This window comes from Phyllostomus discolor, chromosome 7 (genome assembly GCF_004126475.2).
Source record: "Phyllostomus discolor isolate MPI-MPIP mPhyDis1 chromosome 7, mPhyDis1.pri.v3, whole genome shotgun sequence".
NCBI lineage: Eukaryota > Metazoa > Chordata > Mammalia > Chiroptera > Phyllostomidae > Phyllostomus > Phyllostomus discolor.
In genome coordinates this window covers 108,066,087-108,086,140 of record NC_040909.2, presented here as the reverse complement: position 1 = coordinate 108,086,140, position 20,054 = coordinate 108,066,087, and the positions used below count along the sequence as shown (strand labels likewise).

The following is a 20,054-nucleotide window of genomic DNA, read 5'->3' as shown; positions in this document are numbered from 1 at the left end:
AGTTGGCCATGTGAATGGAAGCCTCTGCATTAGTCAGGTGAGTGAGGGAAGAATTTCCTATCCTAGGGCCACGCTACTCAGTGTGTCCCAGATCCTGCCAGGAGCCTGATCCCTGCAGGGAGGGGCCACTAGGAGTCGAGAAAAGGAAAGGTGCCATTCAGGTATGGGGGAAGTTGGGGGGTGTGGCCCCTGCCCCAGAATTCAGATTGTCCCAGATTCTGCCCAGACCTCTATACCCCACTGCTGACTCCTTAGCAGAGTGGAAGCCCCACAGGGGAGGGAGACGTGGAGACCAGAGGATGGAACAATTACTTTTCCCCAGGCTGATGCTGCACTGAGGAGCATGCTCCACCTAAGACAGCATCTGCAGAGCATGGAGTAACTCAGCCCAAGGGATCCTGGCAGTTTATCCCTCTGCTCTCTTCCCAGTGCCACAAACCGCAGTCTCTCTATGCACAACTCTAGTCTGCTCCGCCCTCCCACCACCAGAGCAGAGCACAGGGTGAATGGCTATGAAGGAGATACTGTGTGTTGACCCTTTGGGAGGGTACCTGAGTTCCTAGCAGACTCCCATATCTCCCTGGTGGACAGAAACACCTCTGCTTTTCACAGCCAGGTGTTATGTGAGCTCCTGTTCCAGACTCTGGAGCTCTGGGCTGTGGGGCCCAGCTTGGTCTTGAGGTCCCACGCTCACCAAGGGGAAGCTGCCCAAAACTGAGATGTACCTCCAGAACCTCAGCCACTGCCAGTGCGAGTGGGGCCAGCCTTTTTTGCGTCTCTGCACTCTTCACCAGTCTCAATGTGGCTTCTTTTGTAAATCCTTGGTTTTAAGACTTTTCTTCAGCTAGTCTTCAGTTGGTTATTCAAGCTGATTTCTCTATATTTTAGTTGTACTTCCAGTTTGGTCCTGGGAGGAGATGGATATAGTTTCCACTGATTCTGCCACCATCTTCGATCTGCCACCATCTTCTTTAAAAAATTATGAATAATAGTCTACCAGTATGAATATATCATATTGTATTTATTCATTCATTGACAGAGTATGAGTTATTCCCACTTATGGACTATTTTTTTAAGTTTTTTTAAAATTTATTACTTTTACAGAGAGAGGGAGAGGGAGACATCTATCTGTTGTCCCACTTATTTATGCACTCATTGGTTGCTCCTTGTATGTGCCCTGACCAGGCATCAAATCCACAACCTTGGCGTATCGGGACAACACTTTAACCAACTGGGCCACCCGGCAAGGGCCCGCTTTTGGACTATAAATGAATAATGCTGCTATAAACATTGTGTACAGTTTTGTATGAACATATGTTTCCATTTCTCCTGGGTATAAACCTAAGAGTGAAATTAGACAGTAGGACCCCTTTAACTGGGTCTGTGGTAACTTTAATTTTTTGAATAACTGCCAAATTTTTCCAAAATAGTTGTACCATTTTACATTTCCATCAGCAATGTATGAAGGATTCCACTTTCTCCACATTCTCACCAACATTTTTTTTATTGTAATCAACACATATCCTAATGGGTGTAGAGTGATATTTCATTATGGCTTTGATTTGCATTTCCCCAATGAAAAAATACTGAACATTGTTTTAGTTGCTTATTGGTCATTGGTATACCTACCTTCAAGAAATGGTTATTCAAATCCTTTGCCTATGTTTAAATTGGATTATTTGCCTTTTTACTGTTGAGTTGTAAGAAGTCTTCACATATTCTAGATACTAGTCCCTTATTAAATACATATCTGGCAAATTTTCTCCTATTCTATGGATTGTCTTTTCACTTTCTTGACGTTTTTAATTTTCATGAAGTCCAATTACATATTTTCTTATTGCTTGTGCTTTTGTTATCATATTTAAAAAATCACTGCCTATCCTAAAGTCACAAAAATGTTTGCCTATGCTTTCTCTTGTTTTACAATTTTAACTCTTATATTTAAGTCTTTGATCCATTTTGAGTTAAATGTTTATATATGGCATAAGGGAGGAGTCCAAGTTCATTCTTCTGCATGTGGCTATCCAGCTGCCCCAGCATTTGTTGAAATGGCTCTTCTTTCCCTTTGAATTATCTTCACACACTTGTCAAAAACCAAATGACTATAAATATATGGGTTTATTGTTGGACTCTCAATACTATTCTATTGATCTATATGTCTATCCTATGCCAATACCACACAGTTTGATTACTGTAACTCTGTAGTTAAGTTTTAAAATTGAGAAATATGAGTTCTCCAACTTTGTTCTTCTTTTTCAAGATTGGTTTGGTGATTCTGGGTCCCGTGCATTTCCATATAAACTTTAGGATTAGCTCATCAATTTCCATTAAAAAAGGCAGCTGGAATTTGTATAGGCATTGTGCTCAATCTATAAATCAATGAGGGGAGAGAGATCCTAGTCTTTTACTTTTAAATACCCTTCCCTACATATGCCAAGAGTTATTTTCCATAGAACAGAAAAGTTATTTCTGTCTTGAGTCCTCTAATTCTGTTTATATCATCAAAACAGGAGACACCTGAAAAATAGATTTCCTTAGTGCTAATTAACTCTATAGGTCAACTGAGCAATTTTTCTTCAGGCTAAGCCATTATCTCACTTTGGTTTATATTATTATTGCTATAGCTTATGGTTATTAATGGATTATATCCACATAAAGGTAAGTAAACTCATATTTTCATGACAACAGTGCATGATAAATGTCAGACCAATAAGGACATTGAGCGAACAACATGTCAGAGATTACACAGGTTAGTCCAGGTCATTGAGCAATTTGCAGGCTTGGTTGAAACTACAATGGAACTCAGTTCTAAGAACTTAATATAGGATTCCATTCACTAGAACCATCAGACTTTCCTTATTCCCTCTACAACTTGCACGGAGATCCAAGCAGTGAGTGTACATAAAGGCATGTCTATGACTACTTAAATTTTAATGAAAATTAGCTTCAGGATTAAAAAAGGAAGAAAAAACTTAAGCAATTTCAACTTACTCTTTCATCAATGATTTTCATAAGCCATCTTTTAGTCAGATTATGTCTCTTGACGGCCTAAAAAAACAAGAGTATTATAAACTTTTAGAAAGTATTAGAAATGACTTCTGCAGACCTGGATAAATATAAAACTAGGTAAGGGAACATTTGTCATAATTCATCACCAGATAGACCGCTGTGTTAAAGAAATACCAGGAAAAAAGAAAATGTCCGTAGAAAACATTTCAAAACATTTCCAAGTAAAGATAATATATCTAAAACATTTCCACTAAATTAAATACTGAGCTTGTTACATGATATACCCTGACATCTATGCTTATTACACACAAACTTCTTTCCATTGAATAAAGATTCTAATTAATGAAAAGAACCACTACTCCAAAAAACAGAGTAACTAAAACTCCAAAGAAAATAATCTGCTAGGCACAGTACTATCTTAGCAAGCAAAGACACTCCAGTGGGAGAGAGCACACCTGGTGCCCAGATCTTGATCTCTGAAAGTATTTTTCCCAAAGAAGCAGAGCTCCAGACAGATGGGTGATTTCCAGAGGTGGGGCAAGTGAGACTCAAGATGACCCTAGAATATTTTGTTGTGCCAGAAAATAGAAAGTGCTCAAAAAAATATGAGAGGCATGTCATAAGGACACAGAAGCCATATAAGGGGTCTTACTGTCTAAATCCAGGAGTATTTGAACAGCAAAATAATTAAGCATAATAAAATGATTTATAAACTATTAAAAAATAGCAATTCATGAGTCCATAATAATAAATACATAAATAAATATACATACAAGAGTGAGAGCTCGCACTTATAGTAGAGTGCCAACTGGTAAATGTGGACAGAGTATTGGAATTGGAAAAGGATCATTTTGCAATCATACTAGTAAAGACTGAATCAGACAAGAACCATAAGTGAATGCTAAGTTTCAAGGGAAATTAATGAGTAGGATATCTGCATTTTCCTCGAGTTGCCAGAGGAATTATACAGTGGATTATACAGTGGGAAAACATCTTGACTGGATGATGAAAAGTAACAATGCCAATGAAGAACAAATGCACAAAATTGGCCTCCAGATGTGACGCCCTAAGAGGAAGACATCATCTATGCATACTACAACCAAGAGTGTACAACCTGAATCTAATGATGAGAAAACATCAGACAAGTCCCAAATGAGGAATGCTCTATAAAAAGAAAAAAAATTAGAGGGGCTATACTCTTCAAACATGTCACTGTCACAGAAGACAAAGAACCGCTGCGAAGACGTCCCAGATTGGAGTAGGCTAAAAACACATGACAAACAACACCTGACCCCAGAATGGAGCCTACACTGGGGGGAAAAGGCACTACAGTGGACATTATTGGGTCAACTGATGAAATTGAAATATGAATGGAAAATTGGATAAAAGTGTTATATCAAAGTTAATTTTACTAAAGTGAATAACAGTTCTGGTTATATAAGAGAACGTCCCTATTCTTAGGAAATACTCACTGAACTATTTAGGGATAAAAGGCCATGATATATTTACTTACACTCAAAAGTGATTCAGAAAAAAACATTAGAAGTGTGAAAGTACATATACATCTATCTGTCCAGAGAGAAAGAGAGAACACAGGCCCACATGGACACGTGAGTGAACAGTACGAATGATTAACAAATGGAATAAACTGTTAGCAATAGGTAAATCTGGGTAGAGTATAGAGGTGTTCTCATTATACTATTTTTAATTTTGAAGCTTTTCTAACACTTTAAAAACACTTGCTTTCTTGATAAATCAACACTAAGAATGATACATTTTCACAATAGTAACAGTCGTAAAACATAAAGTCTTAGGAACATCCTGTATGTCAACTAAGACTCGATGATGTCACTGACAAAAATGTAAAGGCACACTCATCAGTACACATCTACATGACAAAGGGTGAGGGAGTGGCGAACAGAGCCCACTTTGCTTGGCAGAAACCTAACAGAAGCCAACAGGGCTGATGACAGTGGTCCCCACGTGCCCTCAGCACTACTGCTGTTACACAGGAGGACGCCCCACAAGCCCCCCTCCAGAATCCTAGGAATCAGCTGCAGGTTCCTCAGTCTGTACAGAGTCCTGATCTGTACGTGTCTGAGTGGGGCAGGGTACGCTTGATCTTTGTAACCACACCATCAAACACCATCCCTGGAACATAAAAGTACTCAGTAAATATTTAACCACTGAAAAGCCAGACTCCTATTTAGTGAAGACTGAAGTTATAACAGCTGGAGTTCCTTGACCACAAAATATAGTTCTTCATTTAATTCTGAGGGAAATAAAAAATCAACATAAAAAATAAATATTTGTCAGAAACTGAAAACCAGCTAAATAAGGTATTAAAACTTTGGAAACAGAAGTCAGAATAAAAACCCTGGCTATAAACATAAAATATTAATGAACACAGAAATAGAGAAACCTATGTGAAATGTAAAAGAAATTACAGATATTCAACTATTGTGCACCATAAAAGCACCAGTGAAAGAGTGCAGCAAGAAAAGTGCTCTCTGGACAACACCCTGTTGCCACTTCCCTATTTAGTCTTCTAAAGATCCTGACCCTCCCAGAGAACCACTGGGAAGTTTCACTGGGCGGTGGTACAATGAGCACCCACTCCTGCAGAATGAGGATGGGTAAAGAAGATACAATGAGGGCAGATGCTCTCAACACTACCAGCTTCTTTCAAATATTCATATTAACCTTCAGCACTGGTCGTATCGAAAAGCTGGCCAACGTTAATCATCACGATGTAAGGAGCTACTATAAAACTGTACACGTTGGCACACGTGTAAACATTCTGTAATTCAGATGTCTTTTTATTTATTTTTTAAAGAAGTGCCTAGGAGAGATAAAATTGTGTTAAAGGAATTTCGGATCTTCTGTGTTTCCTGACAAAGGTCAGAACCTTCCACGCAGGTCATAGCATAAACCTGTACTGTAGTCAGGGGTTTGTATAAAGTAATAAACAGAAAGTTTCTGGCTTTTAGAGAAACTTTCCTCTAAACTGATTCAAGGTTGAAGTTGTTGAAGTGGGATGAATAGAGGTAAACAGCTAGTCTAATACTCACAGCTTCCCATCCACTGTCTCTTCTCAGTCCCCAGTGGGGGGCCTGGCTCTCCGTCCTTACTGGGGCTCTGTGGAGTCAATCTGGGACCCCGAAATGGGGTCTGCCTCTGCTGGTGCAGACCTGAGAAGAGGGGTACCACTGTCAGGTCTGTCAGCGGCTCCTGCTCCAAAAACCGTCTTTTGGCGCTCATCATTTTACAGTGGGGACACAAATCAGTAACAAAAGGCACCTAATTCCCTTCCTCCATCCATAATTTAGCATATTTCTAAACTATGTATGGTTGTTTATGCATGAGGGATCCACATAACTACTTTAATGAAAAACGAATTATAACACACATCCAACTATACATGTAATATTCTAGCCCACAGGTTTCTATTCTCTAATACCTAAAATTCATCAACAGATAGGCAGTTCTATCAAACTAGAAAGGCTGTTTCAAATCTGTGTCTGGACAATAATAAGATCATGTCTCCCTTCACAGGTAGAACAGGAAGTGTACCTGCCATTGCTTCAAAAGGTGCAGGGTTTAAATTCTGCAACCAAGTATGTGGGAAATGATTTATAACATAAAGAGACCAGATCCCTTTTCTCCTTCAATAGAGAAACACACCAAAGATCTGTGCAAATTATTGATGGATGATTTAAATTTTTCTGTCCAAACTGACTAACGTATATCTGAACATTACATGAGCCCAGGAATATTTTCAGGATAGATTGCCCATCATTGTTACCCAAATTGCATGCATCCAAAAGTATGCTCAAATAAAGTCTTAGAAATTAAAAGTAGCAATGGTCTTTACCTTCCACAGTTCAATGGCCACAGGCTGGTGCGGTGGATTGTCACTGTATATATCATCCACGGTCTTCTTCCAAAACTGCATTCTCATCAGCCCGATTGTTTTCTCAGAAACCAGATCCTTAATCTATAGATAAGGTTTAAAAACTTCAATGAATGCGCTGTCTACAGTCTCAAAAATCAGTATTTGTGACCACATGATCACATAATTTAGCCAAAAACTAAGTTTAATTCTATGCATTTGTTTTAATGCTCCCTTGAAGTTAAACTGTTGTCATTATGAGTCTCCTCAGTAAAAGCTGCCAATTATTTGATGCTTACTCAAAAATAGGAGAGGTTCTAGGAAACAACTGCAGGAAAAATACAAAGAGAAGGAGGGGGAACATTTAGCTTAAAAAGAAATTTAAGAACTAGATCAGTCATTGCATGTGGACTTTATTCAAATCCTGATTTAAAGAGAGAGACACACAGCTGGGAAAATCTGAACATTAGATGTTTAATGATATTAAGGTATTACTCTTAAATTCTTAATGTATGATAATGATGTTGTAGTTACTTTTTTAAGTGAGTTATCTTTCAGAGCTACATACTGAAATGTTTACAGATGGAAAAGTTTATCTGAGATGAACTGCAAAGAAAGCAGGAATCAGAGGGACACGGGAAGATTACGGGGGGAGGGGAGGCGAGGACAGAGGGACACGTGAGGGGGTGTCCTGGTGGCTGGGGTAGTCCTGGTGGCTGTGGTGAACACACGGCTCTACACATGCTCAAAACCCACAGAACCGCACACCACAGAAAGTAAACTTCACAGCATGTACATTTTAGATAAACTCATTCTTTTACTCACCAAGTAATTATTTAACAATTATTAGACAGTCACCCTCACTCACTACTAATTAAGAATGGCCTTGTCAGGTTCAGGCAAGAATCGCCAATGCATTCTAAATGTAGGGGGTACATTTTAAAAAACTGAAATATAATTGACATATAACAGTATCTTAGTTTCAGGTGTAAAACATGATTTGGTACATGTATATATTGTGAAGTAATCACCACAGTAAGTGCAGTTAACATATCATCACACAGTTACAAACTTTTTTTTCTTGTGATGAGAACTTTTAAACTCTACTAACTTTCAAATACACAATACAGTATCCACCACAGTCGCCATGCTTAACATGACATCCCCAGGACTTACTCATTGGTAACAAAGCTTCTACCTTCTGAGCACCCATTTCACCTACCTCCTACCCCTGCCTCTTGCAACCACCAACCTGGTCCCTGTATCTATGCGTCTGGGGCTTTGTGTTGTTTTGTCTTGTTTTAGATTCCACATATAAGTGGGACCATGTGGTATCTGACTTTTGTCTGACTTATTTCACTTAGTATAATGCCATCAAGGTCAATCCACATTGTTGTGAATGGCAGGATTTCCTTTTTTTATGACTGAATAGCATTCTGGGAAGTGTGTGTATGTGCGCACACAGGCACCGAGTCACATTTTCTTTACCCGTTCTTCCATCAGAGGACACTCACATTGTTTCCTTCCATCAAAGGATGCTTAGAGGCCATGGGTGAGAAAGGTGAAGGGATTAAAAAGTACAAATTTGTAGTCACATACAGTCATGGGGATGTAAAGTACAGCATAAGGAATGTAGTCAGTAATATTACAATAACCATGTGTGATGTCAGATGGGCAATAAATTTATCAAGGTGATCACTTTGTAAGTTATATAAGTGTCTAATCACTATGTTGTACACCTGAAACTAATAATATTCTATGTCAACTGTAATTGAAATATTAAAATTTTTTTTAATGTTTAAAAAAACTGCTATATGCAAATGTTGGAGAGGACAAGCAGTAATACTCTGATTAACCTATTCAATTAACAGACAAATGTGCAATGTTAATTGTATAATTTTATAATATCCTTAGAAAAAGAAAAAAATTCCACAATCATATTTCTAAAAACAGTAAGTTCATTAGCTAGTTTTATTTTTGGAATTGAATTGTTAAGCCTAAGTAAAAAAAAAAATCAGCAGCAGAGACCTTAAACACATCTAACATGTAAATTACAATTGTACTTCTTTATTGTTCAGCACTAAACACATTATATCAGCATTTTTGCAAATAATTAAGGTAGTTTAATACCAGCCTGAGCGAGCTCCACATTGAAGGCTCTCAGGGCAAAAGCAGAGCTTCTGGACTCTGCAGGAAGCAGCAAGGAGCACAGGTAGCCTTCATAATCTCGCTTCCTATGACAGAGAGACAAAAAAAAAAAAGACAGTTACTTTTGACTTCCAAACTGCACACCAAAACAATACTAACCAGAGTATCTGAAAACAGTGAGGTTTCAATTCAAAATAGCCCTGAAATTTCTTATATCCTATACCTGTTTCATTCCAATCACTACAAAAGTATCTGCTCATAATCCCAGACCAGTTAAAAATAAAAAATAATCAATCTCAATTTTTTTACTTCTATAGTACTTATAATTTTAATTGTTTTAGAATCACTTTGTATTAATTCAAGTGAGGTAACAAAGTAGAAATCAAGAAAACAGTTCCAGTAAGTACTAGTATCAATCATGGTTTTTTAATACATAAACAAATAAGACATAAAGACAGAAAACAACATAGGAGTGTGGGGCGTGCTCACTGTGATGCACCTGCACTCACACACACGTCTTGCGTTTCCCAGCAGCGTCTGCTGTGAGAATCTAGAAGCGATGACACCCCTCCGCCCCAGCGCCAGTATCAGTGAACACGCCTAACGCCTACATCTTGGTTTCTCAAAACTTTCTCCGCTGAAGAAAACCAGAAACCCTTGGAGGAGTGACTGACTCCAGAGCTGGGACAGAGAAAATGCAACATAAGCCTGAAATATCTTCTTGAATAGAAAGAAATGTTCAAAGGATGAAGAAGCTTGTCAAAAGGACAAAAAAAAAATGACTTGACAGAGTTTTCTTTGGCCAAGTCTGGGAAAAGTTAAGCATCAAAAAAATAATGATAGTAACAGACTATAACAGGACTCCATGAGACTATTACCAATAGAAATGAAAGAATAAATAAATAGGAAGAGAAGGAAACACTCAACAACCAGTACAACACAAACTGATACATTTAGAAGACATGATGGTATTTTTAAAAATCATCATTTGATAACTATCAAAGTAAGAAATGACTCATACACAAAAAAATCAATAAATGTCTGGAAATGTTAAACAGGTGAAAGTTGGGTAGGAATGGGATACTTACACAGTATTAAAGTATCTCCTCACAAAATATGTACTACTTACTAATTAACACTCTTACTAAGTTTACAGGGAAGAAACCTGAAAGACACCTTCTCAACCAATCAACAAAAATTCCACCCCACAGTAACCGGATAAGCCAATGTCATGTGCCACTGGATGTGATGCTGAATACAGCACAGCATCACTTCTACAAAATACTGCCAAAAAAGTACAAATCATGAAGAAATATTAAGTAAACCCAAACTGAGAGAGTCTATGAAGTAACTGATCTGTTCTCTTTTAAAAATGTCATGCTTGTGGAAGCTAAGAAAAGACTGAGAAACTGTTCCAGATTGGAGAAGACTAAAGAGATGTGACAACTAAATGTAGCACACGATCCCAGACGTATAAAAGACATAATAAAATAATCAGCAAAATTCAAATAGATTCTGTGGATCAGATGGTAACACTGGATCAGGTTTAACATCCTGACTTTGATGGTTGTACTGTGGTTACACGGGAGAGAATCTTTTTGTCTTAAGAAATGCACACTAAAACATAAGGAAGGTAATGGGATATCATGTCTACATCTTATTATCAAGTGGTTCGGAATGTTAATAAGGGAATTTGAGTGAAGAGTATATTGGAACTCTGTTCTGTTTCTATAATTTTATGTAAATATGAAATTACTTAAACATAAGTTTTTAAAAGTGTCCTTATTGTATTCATTCTAAGATGATTTGAGTATAAAGAACTTATCAGACTGCCTATTAACATGACTACTTTTACTGCAATATGCTGGAACCTTATTACAACGTTATTTCCTATAAAATAGTGTTCATTATGAAACGGGTCCAGCCTTGTCCCATGGACTTCAGGAGCTGCAATACAGACCACTCCCACTTTTCAGCTGGTTCACATTTTGTCTTGTGCCCAAAAGAGAAATTAAATGCCTTCTAGCCACCGCCTTTACAATTTTCCTCAACTTTCACATAAACAAAAAAAAGAGATCTTTTAGCTCTACTAAAAAAAACTCACTATAAGCAGTTTCAACTACAAAAAAAAATAGACAGTGTGAGTAAAACAGCTCTATAATTTGTACTTTTAAATATATACAAATATTTTTAAATTTATTTTATTGTTAAAAGTCTGTGAACTCCAAGTGTTGAAAACACTTGGAAGGTAGTATGAAACAGTAGGAAAGCACTGAATAAGAATCAAAACTACAATTTTAATTTCTACCACTCAACTTACCTACTGACATAAATGATACCAGCCATATCTATTTCCTAACTTGCAAAATGAGGCTTGATAACCTCCTATTTCATATCTCCTAACTATACCCAGTATGTGAAGTCCTTTATGTTTCTTACAGGGAAATAAAAAAAAATGAAATGAAGACATAATAGAACTGTAACAAACTTTGGGAAATAAAATACTATACACAGCTAAGGGTGTGTGCCCTGTTAATACTTTTTTAATTTTTCATTTGATTCTTTTCTAAACAATATTGCCCTACTTCCTTACATTAAAAATAGGATATACTAATTATTTAACCATTTCTTCATCACTCTGGATCACTGCTATAAACACTTTTTATTGGTATACAAGGATATCCTAAGTGACTAACCAAGGTACAAGTTACCTAAGAACTGTCCCTGCTAGTAAGAAATGCTATACTCTACTGGCTTTACAAAGCATTAACTTCAACAGCCTTTCATTCATTCATTGATTCTAACATTTATCCAGTGCCTACTATGTGCCAGGCACTGCGCTAGCCACTGAAGACAGATATGGACTTCAGTCTAGCAGGGGGAGACAGACATGAGAAATAAGCATAGCTGATGTTAGGACTGCTGTGCTAATTCCACGGACCTGTGCCATGGAAGCAAAGGAAGAACTGGTTCCCCAGTGAGGCTGGAGAACAGGTGCACTTTCACTAGCACCTCCTCAGTACAGCACCAATCCCAAGACCTGAGGCAACAGTTCCTCAAAAACCAAACCCCAAGCAGCCTATGTAAATTAGGTATAAGATTTTCCCAGGAACCCTGGCTGGCTAACCTGAAGTTACAGCCTGGGATCTTTTCTGGTATTTGGAGGCCTTGCCTAAGATACTTGTCCAAAACAACCCTGCACAAATAATTCCAGACAATTAGAAGCTAGAAGTTCTCAATTCCCTTTCATGTTTCATTTTTTTTTTATTTTCTAAACTATTGCTTGAGCATTTGGTATGTGCCAGCATTTTTACATACATCATTAAGCTTAATCCATGCAAGCAAGCTATAAGGAATAGGAATAGTAATGTACAAATGAGGAAAAAGCTGAATTTTAAAATATGTAACTTTCACAAGTGACAGAGCTAGAAATAATAAATTCAGATCAGGTCTGCCTGCAAAATCCTGGCTTTTAAAACACTAGAGTCAACAGCCTCTATTCCACTCCAAAACCAGCATGGACAGACTAAGGACCTGGCCATTTGTAAATAGATACTTGAAAAAAAGGTATCATGTGATGTCTATAGACCATCATGGGAATATAAAAAATTAGTAACAGTGATTATTCACCTCTGGATAGGAAAGTTGGAACACTACTAGTATGAAAGAAAAATTTCATTGGACAAGCCGATATGGTACAAATGATTCATTTTGGTAACAAATTTATCATCAAAGAATGGTAACTTTAAAATATAACTTTAAAAATAAACATAACCTTTGCAGCAATTTTTTAAAAGATGTCCTTTATTTATTTTTAGAGAGGGGGAAAGAGGGGAGAAAGAGTGGGAAACATTGATTGGTGGCCTCTTGCTCACCCCCAAATTGGAGACCTGGCCGGCAACCCAGGTATGTGTCCTAAACAGTAATCAAACCTCTGACATACTGATTTGTCGGCTGGCACCTCAGTTCACTGAACCACACCAGCCAGGGCCTTGTAGCAGTTTTGACTTAAAATTCTTAATGCCCTGATTTCCACTACTGCTATCTTCTTTCCCCACAAGTAATCAACAAATAAGGTGGGAGGAACACTATTAAAAACATGATTAAAAACAAAACACATGGGAATTTTGTTGTGTTATGCTACACTTTGCTAAAAGGAATTTTTAAAAGTTGGATTCAATAGCCCAATCAAACCCAAGATAGTTTAATTATCCTAACACTTCAGAAGTCCTTGAGGCCAGGCACTTGGAGCATTTTTACCACTGTTAGGAATCCAGCCCAACAGGAGGGCAGGGGGATGCTAAATCATTGGCCTCTTGCAGTCAGGCCTGGATTACACCACAGGCCCCTGCCTAGAAGTGTTAGCGAACCTGATTCACCCAACTTCCTTCCACAAATGATTAACAGCGACTCCCATGTGCCAGGCTCTCTGGTGTTACCAGGGCAAAGAAATTGTCATCAAGCCCTTGACGTTATGAGGCTATTCTGGTGAAGCTAAGGTAAATTCCCTAGTTTTTCTAAACCTCGGTTCCCCAGTCCATTAAATGAGATAAGAATGGCTTATATTGTATTCTCAGTGCCCTTGCTTTATGCCAGGCATTGTTCTAAATGCTTTAATCCTCATAATCCAAGTGGGAGATCTACACTTGTCCATCACAATTTGTAATGAAGATTAAGTAAATTACAGTTGGCCCTTGAACAACACAGGTTTGGGTCGGGAGGGTTTCGCGGGGGGGGGGGGGGGGGGTAATAAATACTGTAAATGTGTTTCCTTTATGATTTTCTTAACATTTTCTCTAGATTTCTTTAGTGTAAGAATACAGTAATCAACTGTTCATGTTACTGGTAAGGTTTTCGGTCAACAGTGGGTTATTAGTAGGAAAATTTGGGGGGAGTCAAAAGTTATACTGGGGTTTTCAAAGGGTTTGTGGAGCGTGGGGGAAGTGGGTGGTACCGGCGCTCCTAAACCAGGAGTAGTTCAGGGTCAACTGTAGGTGTAAATTACTTTGCGGAGTGCCTGACACATAAAATGAACTGAGAGATAGCTACTGTTGTTAATTAAAATTAATTACTAGCCGTCTTTTAAACTTAATAAAGCTATGCATGCAAAATGCTGAATTGGGTAAAAAGTAAGGATTGAGCAAGGTGAAGACGAAGGCATTTTTGCCACAATTTCGTGACCCGTGTAAAAGTTCCTGTTCCCTCGCTCTGCAGCACGACCTCACCTGGAGCCAACTGGAGCGCACACGCTGTGGGACGCAAGAAACGAGCAGGTCCGCTCGCCCGCCACCCCCAGCCCCGGAGTCTCACCGCGCCCGCCCTGCCCTACGGGGCTGTTCCCCGACCTTTCGCGGGCAGGCCGGGCTCGCTCACCGCAGCAGTTCCATGCAGTAGCGGTCAGTGCCCGACACGCCCGACCCACTGGCTGCAGTCACGCTCCGCCCGGAAGCCGCGGACCCCGGGAGCCGCCGCTCGCGCGCCCACAAGCCCCGAGGGGACCGGCGGCGGCACAGGCCAGGTAGGCCGAGACGTAGCGGGCCCCAAGCCGAGCCCAACGTGGGAGCCGCCATGACACCGGTGTCACGTGCCTTTGAGCCTTAAGCCGGCCGCTGCTGTCACGCCAGGCCCCGCCCCCGGCCGATCCCCCAGCGCTTTTCTCAGTGGCGGGAAGGCGGACCTCCTGCATCGCTTGGAGAAGCGCCAGATGTCGCTGTGGTTCTCCGCAACGGGGTCGCCGCCAAGCTCTTTCAGCCTTCTGGGTTCTGGGAAAGCCCCGGGTAAATGCAGAAATCCGACCGATCGCGCCAGCCTCTCCCCGTCCCTTCCAGGTCCTTCTGAAGATCAATTTATCCAGCTAGGAGGATAGAGCATATTTAGACCGTTTACTAGCTATATAACTTTTAAGTATTTACTGACATAGTATGTTGAGTCTCCTTTTGGTACTCTTATCCTCAGGCCCCGCAAATATTAGAGTTCAGTCCAGTCGCCGCGCCTGACTTGGTGCAAGCCAGCGGCTGCCTACATCTGGATCCCAGCTGACACCACCTCCACATTTGTCCAAACTGTTCATGCTGCAGCCGGACAGGTTATTTCTAAAATGTACATCTGATCATGCCCCTTCCCTGTTCGACAATCTTTACTTCGGGTTGGATAAAGCGCCCCCCCCCCCCCCCCATATAGCCTCTATTCACCTTTCAGTTTCAACTCTGGCTATTTGCAGTTGTGACTCCAGCTTAATGTTTCTTGTTAAACCCAAGAGACAGTACTCTGTTGTCTGGGCCTGGGAACTCCAGCCAATTCACCCTGCTTTGGTTTTGCTCCCTGAGACTGCCTCTCCAGCCTATGCAGGACTTCAGTCCTGTTCTTGCATAATGCTCTTTTCCCTCTGGGCTTCTGTTCTTTAGCTCTGGCAGACACACACTAGTATTTTCATATCAGTTTTGACCTGCTCCATTAAAAAAAAATCACTCATCTTCATCTCCAATTCTGATCTCCTGCCCAGCTGGACTTTTCCATCTGGACATCTTGACATTATTTCAAAATCCACCTGTCTAAAAAACACATCAAATTAACTCCTTAATCTCTTCATTTATCTGGACAATGTCCCCCTTCTCACAACCAGGGGAAACAGTTTGGAATCATCATTACCTCTTCCTCACCTGTGTGTTCAAGATGACCCACTACTGGTTCCACATGCCAGCCAGTAGCAAGAGTGAAAGGGCAAAGGGCAAGATGCCCTTCTCTTTAAGACAGGATGGAGTCCTTAACCATGTTTGTGCCATGGAATAGAGCAATATATGTGTTGCTTTAAGCATTAAATAATGAGATCTAGCAGTGAGTCTAACTTCAGATTTCACAGTGGTCATGACCATAAATAATAGGTTACATATCTGTAAAACTATTATGTGATATGAAAATGTGGCATGTGGCAAAATGATTGTAATCATTTTGGTGAGACAATCATAATTGCTGCTAATATTGGGTTGGCCAAAAAGTCTGCATGGTTTTTTCCATAAAATAAAAAACACATTTTTCATTTTCACCAATAACTTTATTGATTTGGATATTTTGAGTATGTCCGCTATCTCCCTCATGGTATAACATTGATTGTTCTCAGTTAATGTCTCAGTTGGATCGCTATAAACTTCAACTGGCCTACCCAATTGTGGAGCATCATCCAGAGAGAAATCTCCAGCGTGAAATTTCACAAACCACTTTTGACATGTTTGATCAGTCACAGCACATTCTCCATACACTGCACAAATCTTTTTTTGCATTTCAGTTGCTCTTTTACCTTTCTTGAAATAATAAAGCATAATAGGATGAAAATGTTGCATCTTTTCTTCCATCTTCAATATTAAAATGGCTACACAAAAATTCACCGATTTTGATAATTTTTTTAAAATGCATGCTAATACAACAGCTATCATAATACAATCTAACAAAATTGTTTCAAATGAAGTTAAAGACAACTAAGTGCTACTAGAGTCATCTTATGGAAAAAAACAAATGAACTTTATGGCCAACCCAATACTTCATGCTTTGTTGCCTATATTCATAGTTAAAGAAAATGCTACATTTTTGTTAGCAGTTACTGAAAATACAGATGTAAATTTTTTTCCCATTCAAGTTTACAGACCCCCTTAATTCTATCCACTGCTTCCGTGGCTGCTGCTTTAAAGGTACAACCCAGAATTTGTACATAGCACAGTGGCTAGTAACCCACTGGTCAAAACTTACTCTTCTATGAGGGAAACTGGGAAATAGTCTTTATTCCAGGCAACCATGTACCCAGTTCTAGAAATCGGGGGTCCTATTACCATTGAAAATAAGGAGAATGGATTTCGGGAAACCACTTAAAAAAAAAAAGAATAGCTATGAAAGATTTTAATAAGGAGTCTTAATCCAGATTATGGGGTCAGAGAAAGTATCTCTCAGAAAGTGATAGTTAAACTGAGATCTGAAATATTATTAATAGTAAACTATACCTATTATTGATTGAGTGCTTACCAGGTACTATGAATTCTTCTAACATAGAATTAATTCAGTTTCACAGCAGCCATATTGTTTAGGGTGACTGCTCAGGTTTTAGCACAGAAAATCCTGCATCCCCGAAAACCCCTCAGACTGGGGAAAACTGGATGGCTGTCGCTCTGTTGGTACTATTGCTGTCATCCCCATTTTACAGAAACAGAAACCAAGGCATGGAAAATCCAAGTAATTTGCCCAAAGTTACACATTAGTAATTGACAGAGGCACATTTTACACCTCGGAAGCCGGCTCCGGAATTCAGCTGCTTCACTACTATGTAGTCTGCTGGGGCTGCCATAACAAAGTACCACAGACAAAGTGGCTTCAACAACAGTGAGAAATTATTTTCTCACAGTTCTGGAGGATGGATAACAGAGATCAAAATGGAAGCAGAATTGATTTCTTCCAAGGCCTCTCGCCTTGGCTTGTAGATGGCCACTTTCTCCCTGCATCCTCACACGCCCTTCCCTCCATGTGTGTCTGTATCATAGTGGATAAAGCCCCCCCCCCCCATTATGCCTTTAAAGACCCTATCTCTAAATAACACTCTGAGTCACTAGAGGTTAGGATTTCAACATAAAATCAGGAGGTAGGGGAGACACAACTCAGTCCATAACAAGAACTATATTCTGCTGCCAGGCAAAGAGTGAGAGTAGTGTTCCACAAGAGGAAACTGCATGTGCAAAAGCTGTGAATGAGTAAAGGGTTCAGCACATTCAAAGAACAGAGTGAAAACCTGTGTAGCTGGCACTTACTAAATGCGTAGGAGGGTTGGACCATGTGAGACTGGAGAGGTAAGCAGGGACGAAATTATGTGACATTTGTAGGCCAAGTTGAGATTTCAGGATTTTTTAAGTGCACTGGGAAGCCACTGGAGCAAGTAAAACAGTGGTTTGGCATCATCCACTTAGATTCAGAAGACAACTCTGGTGTCTGTTTGGAGAATAGATTGGAAACAGGGAGAGGCAGGTTCGGAGGTTCTGACAGAGACTGGGCCATGGTTGTTGGTGCCTTGGACAAGTGCAGTAGTGGAGATGGAGAAGCGCATGTGGTTATCAGATGTGGTGAAGGTAGCACCAGCAGAACCTGCTGATTCACAGAAGGGTCAGGGAAAGGATGCCGCCTTCTTCTTCGGGCTGTTAGAACCCTTTTTGTGCACATGTCCACCTTCCTTCTTTAGAGGAGCCAGGCATCACCCTCAACCCCAGAAGCACATCTCAGCATGGTGTTCAGTGCTTAGATTGGTCCAGAACAGTGCATGTTTCTCTGCTTTGAACAATGGCACTTGTGGCAAAGTTCTCTATGGGGTTTCTGAGAAAGTTGCCTCACTAATAAAAGGAGATCACAAGGGACAATACATCACTTATGAAATATTCTTGCCAAAAAAGTTTAACATAAATCTAGTTAAGCCTGTAAATCTAAAGTTTACAAGAAATACAAAGATAAGAACAAGATAAATGACACCATGAGGAAACATATCAAAATAATTTGAAAGAAAAACTTAATGTCATAAGAAAACAGATTGGGGGATAATCTAAATTAAAAGGTACTAAAGAAATATAAAACCAAATGTAATTTATGAAACTTGGTTGGTTTCTGGTTTGAAACAGATAAGCTAAAAACCACATTTTGGGGACAAGTGAGAAGTTTGGACTTGGACTGCACTAAATAATGTAAGGTAATTTTGCTCATTTTTTTATATTTTAAAAAATATTTTATTTATTTTTAGAGAGGGGGAAAGGGAGGGAGAAAGAGAAGGAGAGAAACATCCATGTGAAAGAACCACTGACTGGTTGCTTGTTGTACACACCCAGGCCACGCCTGGACCAGGGACCAAACCCCAACCCAGGCATGCACCCGGACCAGGGAATTGAACCAGCAACCCTTTGCTTTGCATGATGATGCCCAACCTACTGAACCACACCGGTCAGAGCAAATTTTGTTAATTTTCTGTGTGATGATATTATGGTTCTACAGGAGACATCTTTATGCTTAGGAAATATAAGCTGTATTGTGTAGGATTCAAGTGTCATGATGTCTACAACTTACTTTCAAGTGATACAGGAAAAAAGATATGTATGATATACATGAGATACACATATGAGACATACATATATCACAGAGTGAAAGAGAGAGAGTAAGCAATTGCTGCATGTGGCAAAATGTTATCAATTGTTGAATCTAGATAGAGGGCCTATGGTTAGTCATTGCACCACTCTCAACTTTTCTGTGTATTTAATCTTTTTTGCAAAAGGAAGAGATAAGAGGGGCACAGAGACACAAGGAAGATGCCTACCTCTTCTTGCTCTAGAGGTTGTCATTTCTAAATGTGACGCCTGTGACTGAAACAGCCATCTTGCATCCACAAGGGAGACAAGCCTAAGATTCAAGCTGAAATGCTGACATGACCCTGGGTTCCTGCTGACGTAAGTGAGTAGATGCCATTGGAACTGGATTATTTCACGTAACAAAAAAATCCTGTGAAATAATCTATATTCCTTACTTTTTAAGCTATTTTGCGTTGAGCCATTATTTCTAGTAGAGACGGGGGAAAGACTAAAAACGGAGTAGTCAGGGAGGCAGCAGGGAGGCCAGGGGACAAAGGTGGTGCAAATACAAATCATAACTCATTGACTGTTTTGCTCTCTGCTGTTTAAAATATTGTAGCATGAATTTTCCCATATCATTAAGATTTACTCATATAAACATTTTATTTAATGTTTTTGAATAGGTAATATATTCCTGTGGTAAATTAAAAATGGCCACAGATTTTTTTGCAGCTACTCTCATCAAGAGGTAGACTCTATTTACTACCTCTTTAATCTGAACCGACTTTGACATTTGCTTTGACCAACAGAAGGTAACAGAAGTGACACTGAGCAAGTTCCAGAGCGTAAACCTCAGAAACCTTGCAGCTTCTGCTCTTCCCTCTTCAACAATTCTGAGTCTGCCATATAGGGGAGCTGGCCTAACC

General features: G+C 39.5%; 1 protein-coding gene across 10 annotated transcripts in view; it reads right to left on the bottom strand.

The window, feature by feature from the left end:
• NDUFAF6 (NADH:ubiquinone oxidoreductase complex assembly factor 6) overlaps positions 1-15,727 on the bottom strand; it is a 34,647-nt gene extending 18,920 nt beyond the window's left edge. Inside the window, exons 1-4 of one of the 10 annotated variants that reach the window (XM_036031271.1) lie at positions 15,709-15,727; positions 9,032-9,135; positions 6,884-7,006; positions 2,992-3,048 (exon numbers count right to left, since the gene is read on the bottom strand). In XM_036031271.1, the coding sequence (XP_035887164.1) occupies positions 2,992-3,048; positions 6,884-7,006; positions 9,032-9,052 (201 nt within the window). In that variant the 5' untranslated portion in view covers positions 9,053-9,135; positions 15,709-15,727. Of the gene's footprint in view, positions 1-2,991; positions 3,049-6,080; positions 6,201-6,883; positions 7,011-9,031; positions 9,136-11,369; positions 11,498-14,274; positions 14,296-14,364; positions 14,654-15,240; positions 15,331-15,708 lie in introns of those variants that run through there. The other 9 variants (XM_036031273.1, XM_028534066.2, XM_028534067.2 and 6 more) reach the window with 9 other exon arrangements.
• Positions 15,728-20,054: the final 4,327 nt, after the last annotated feature.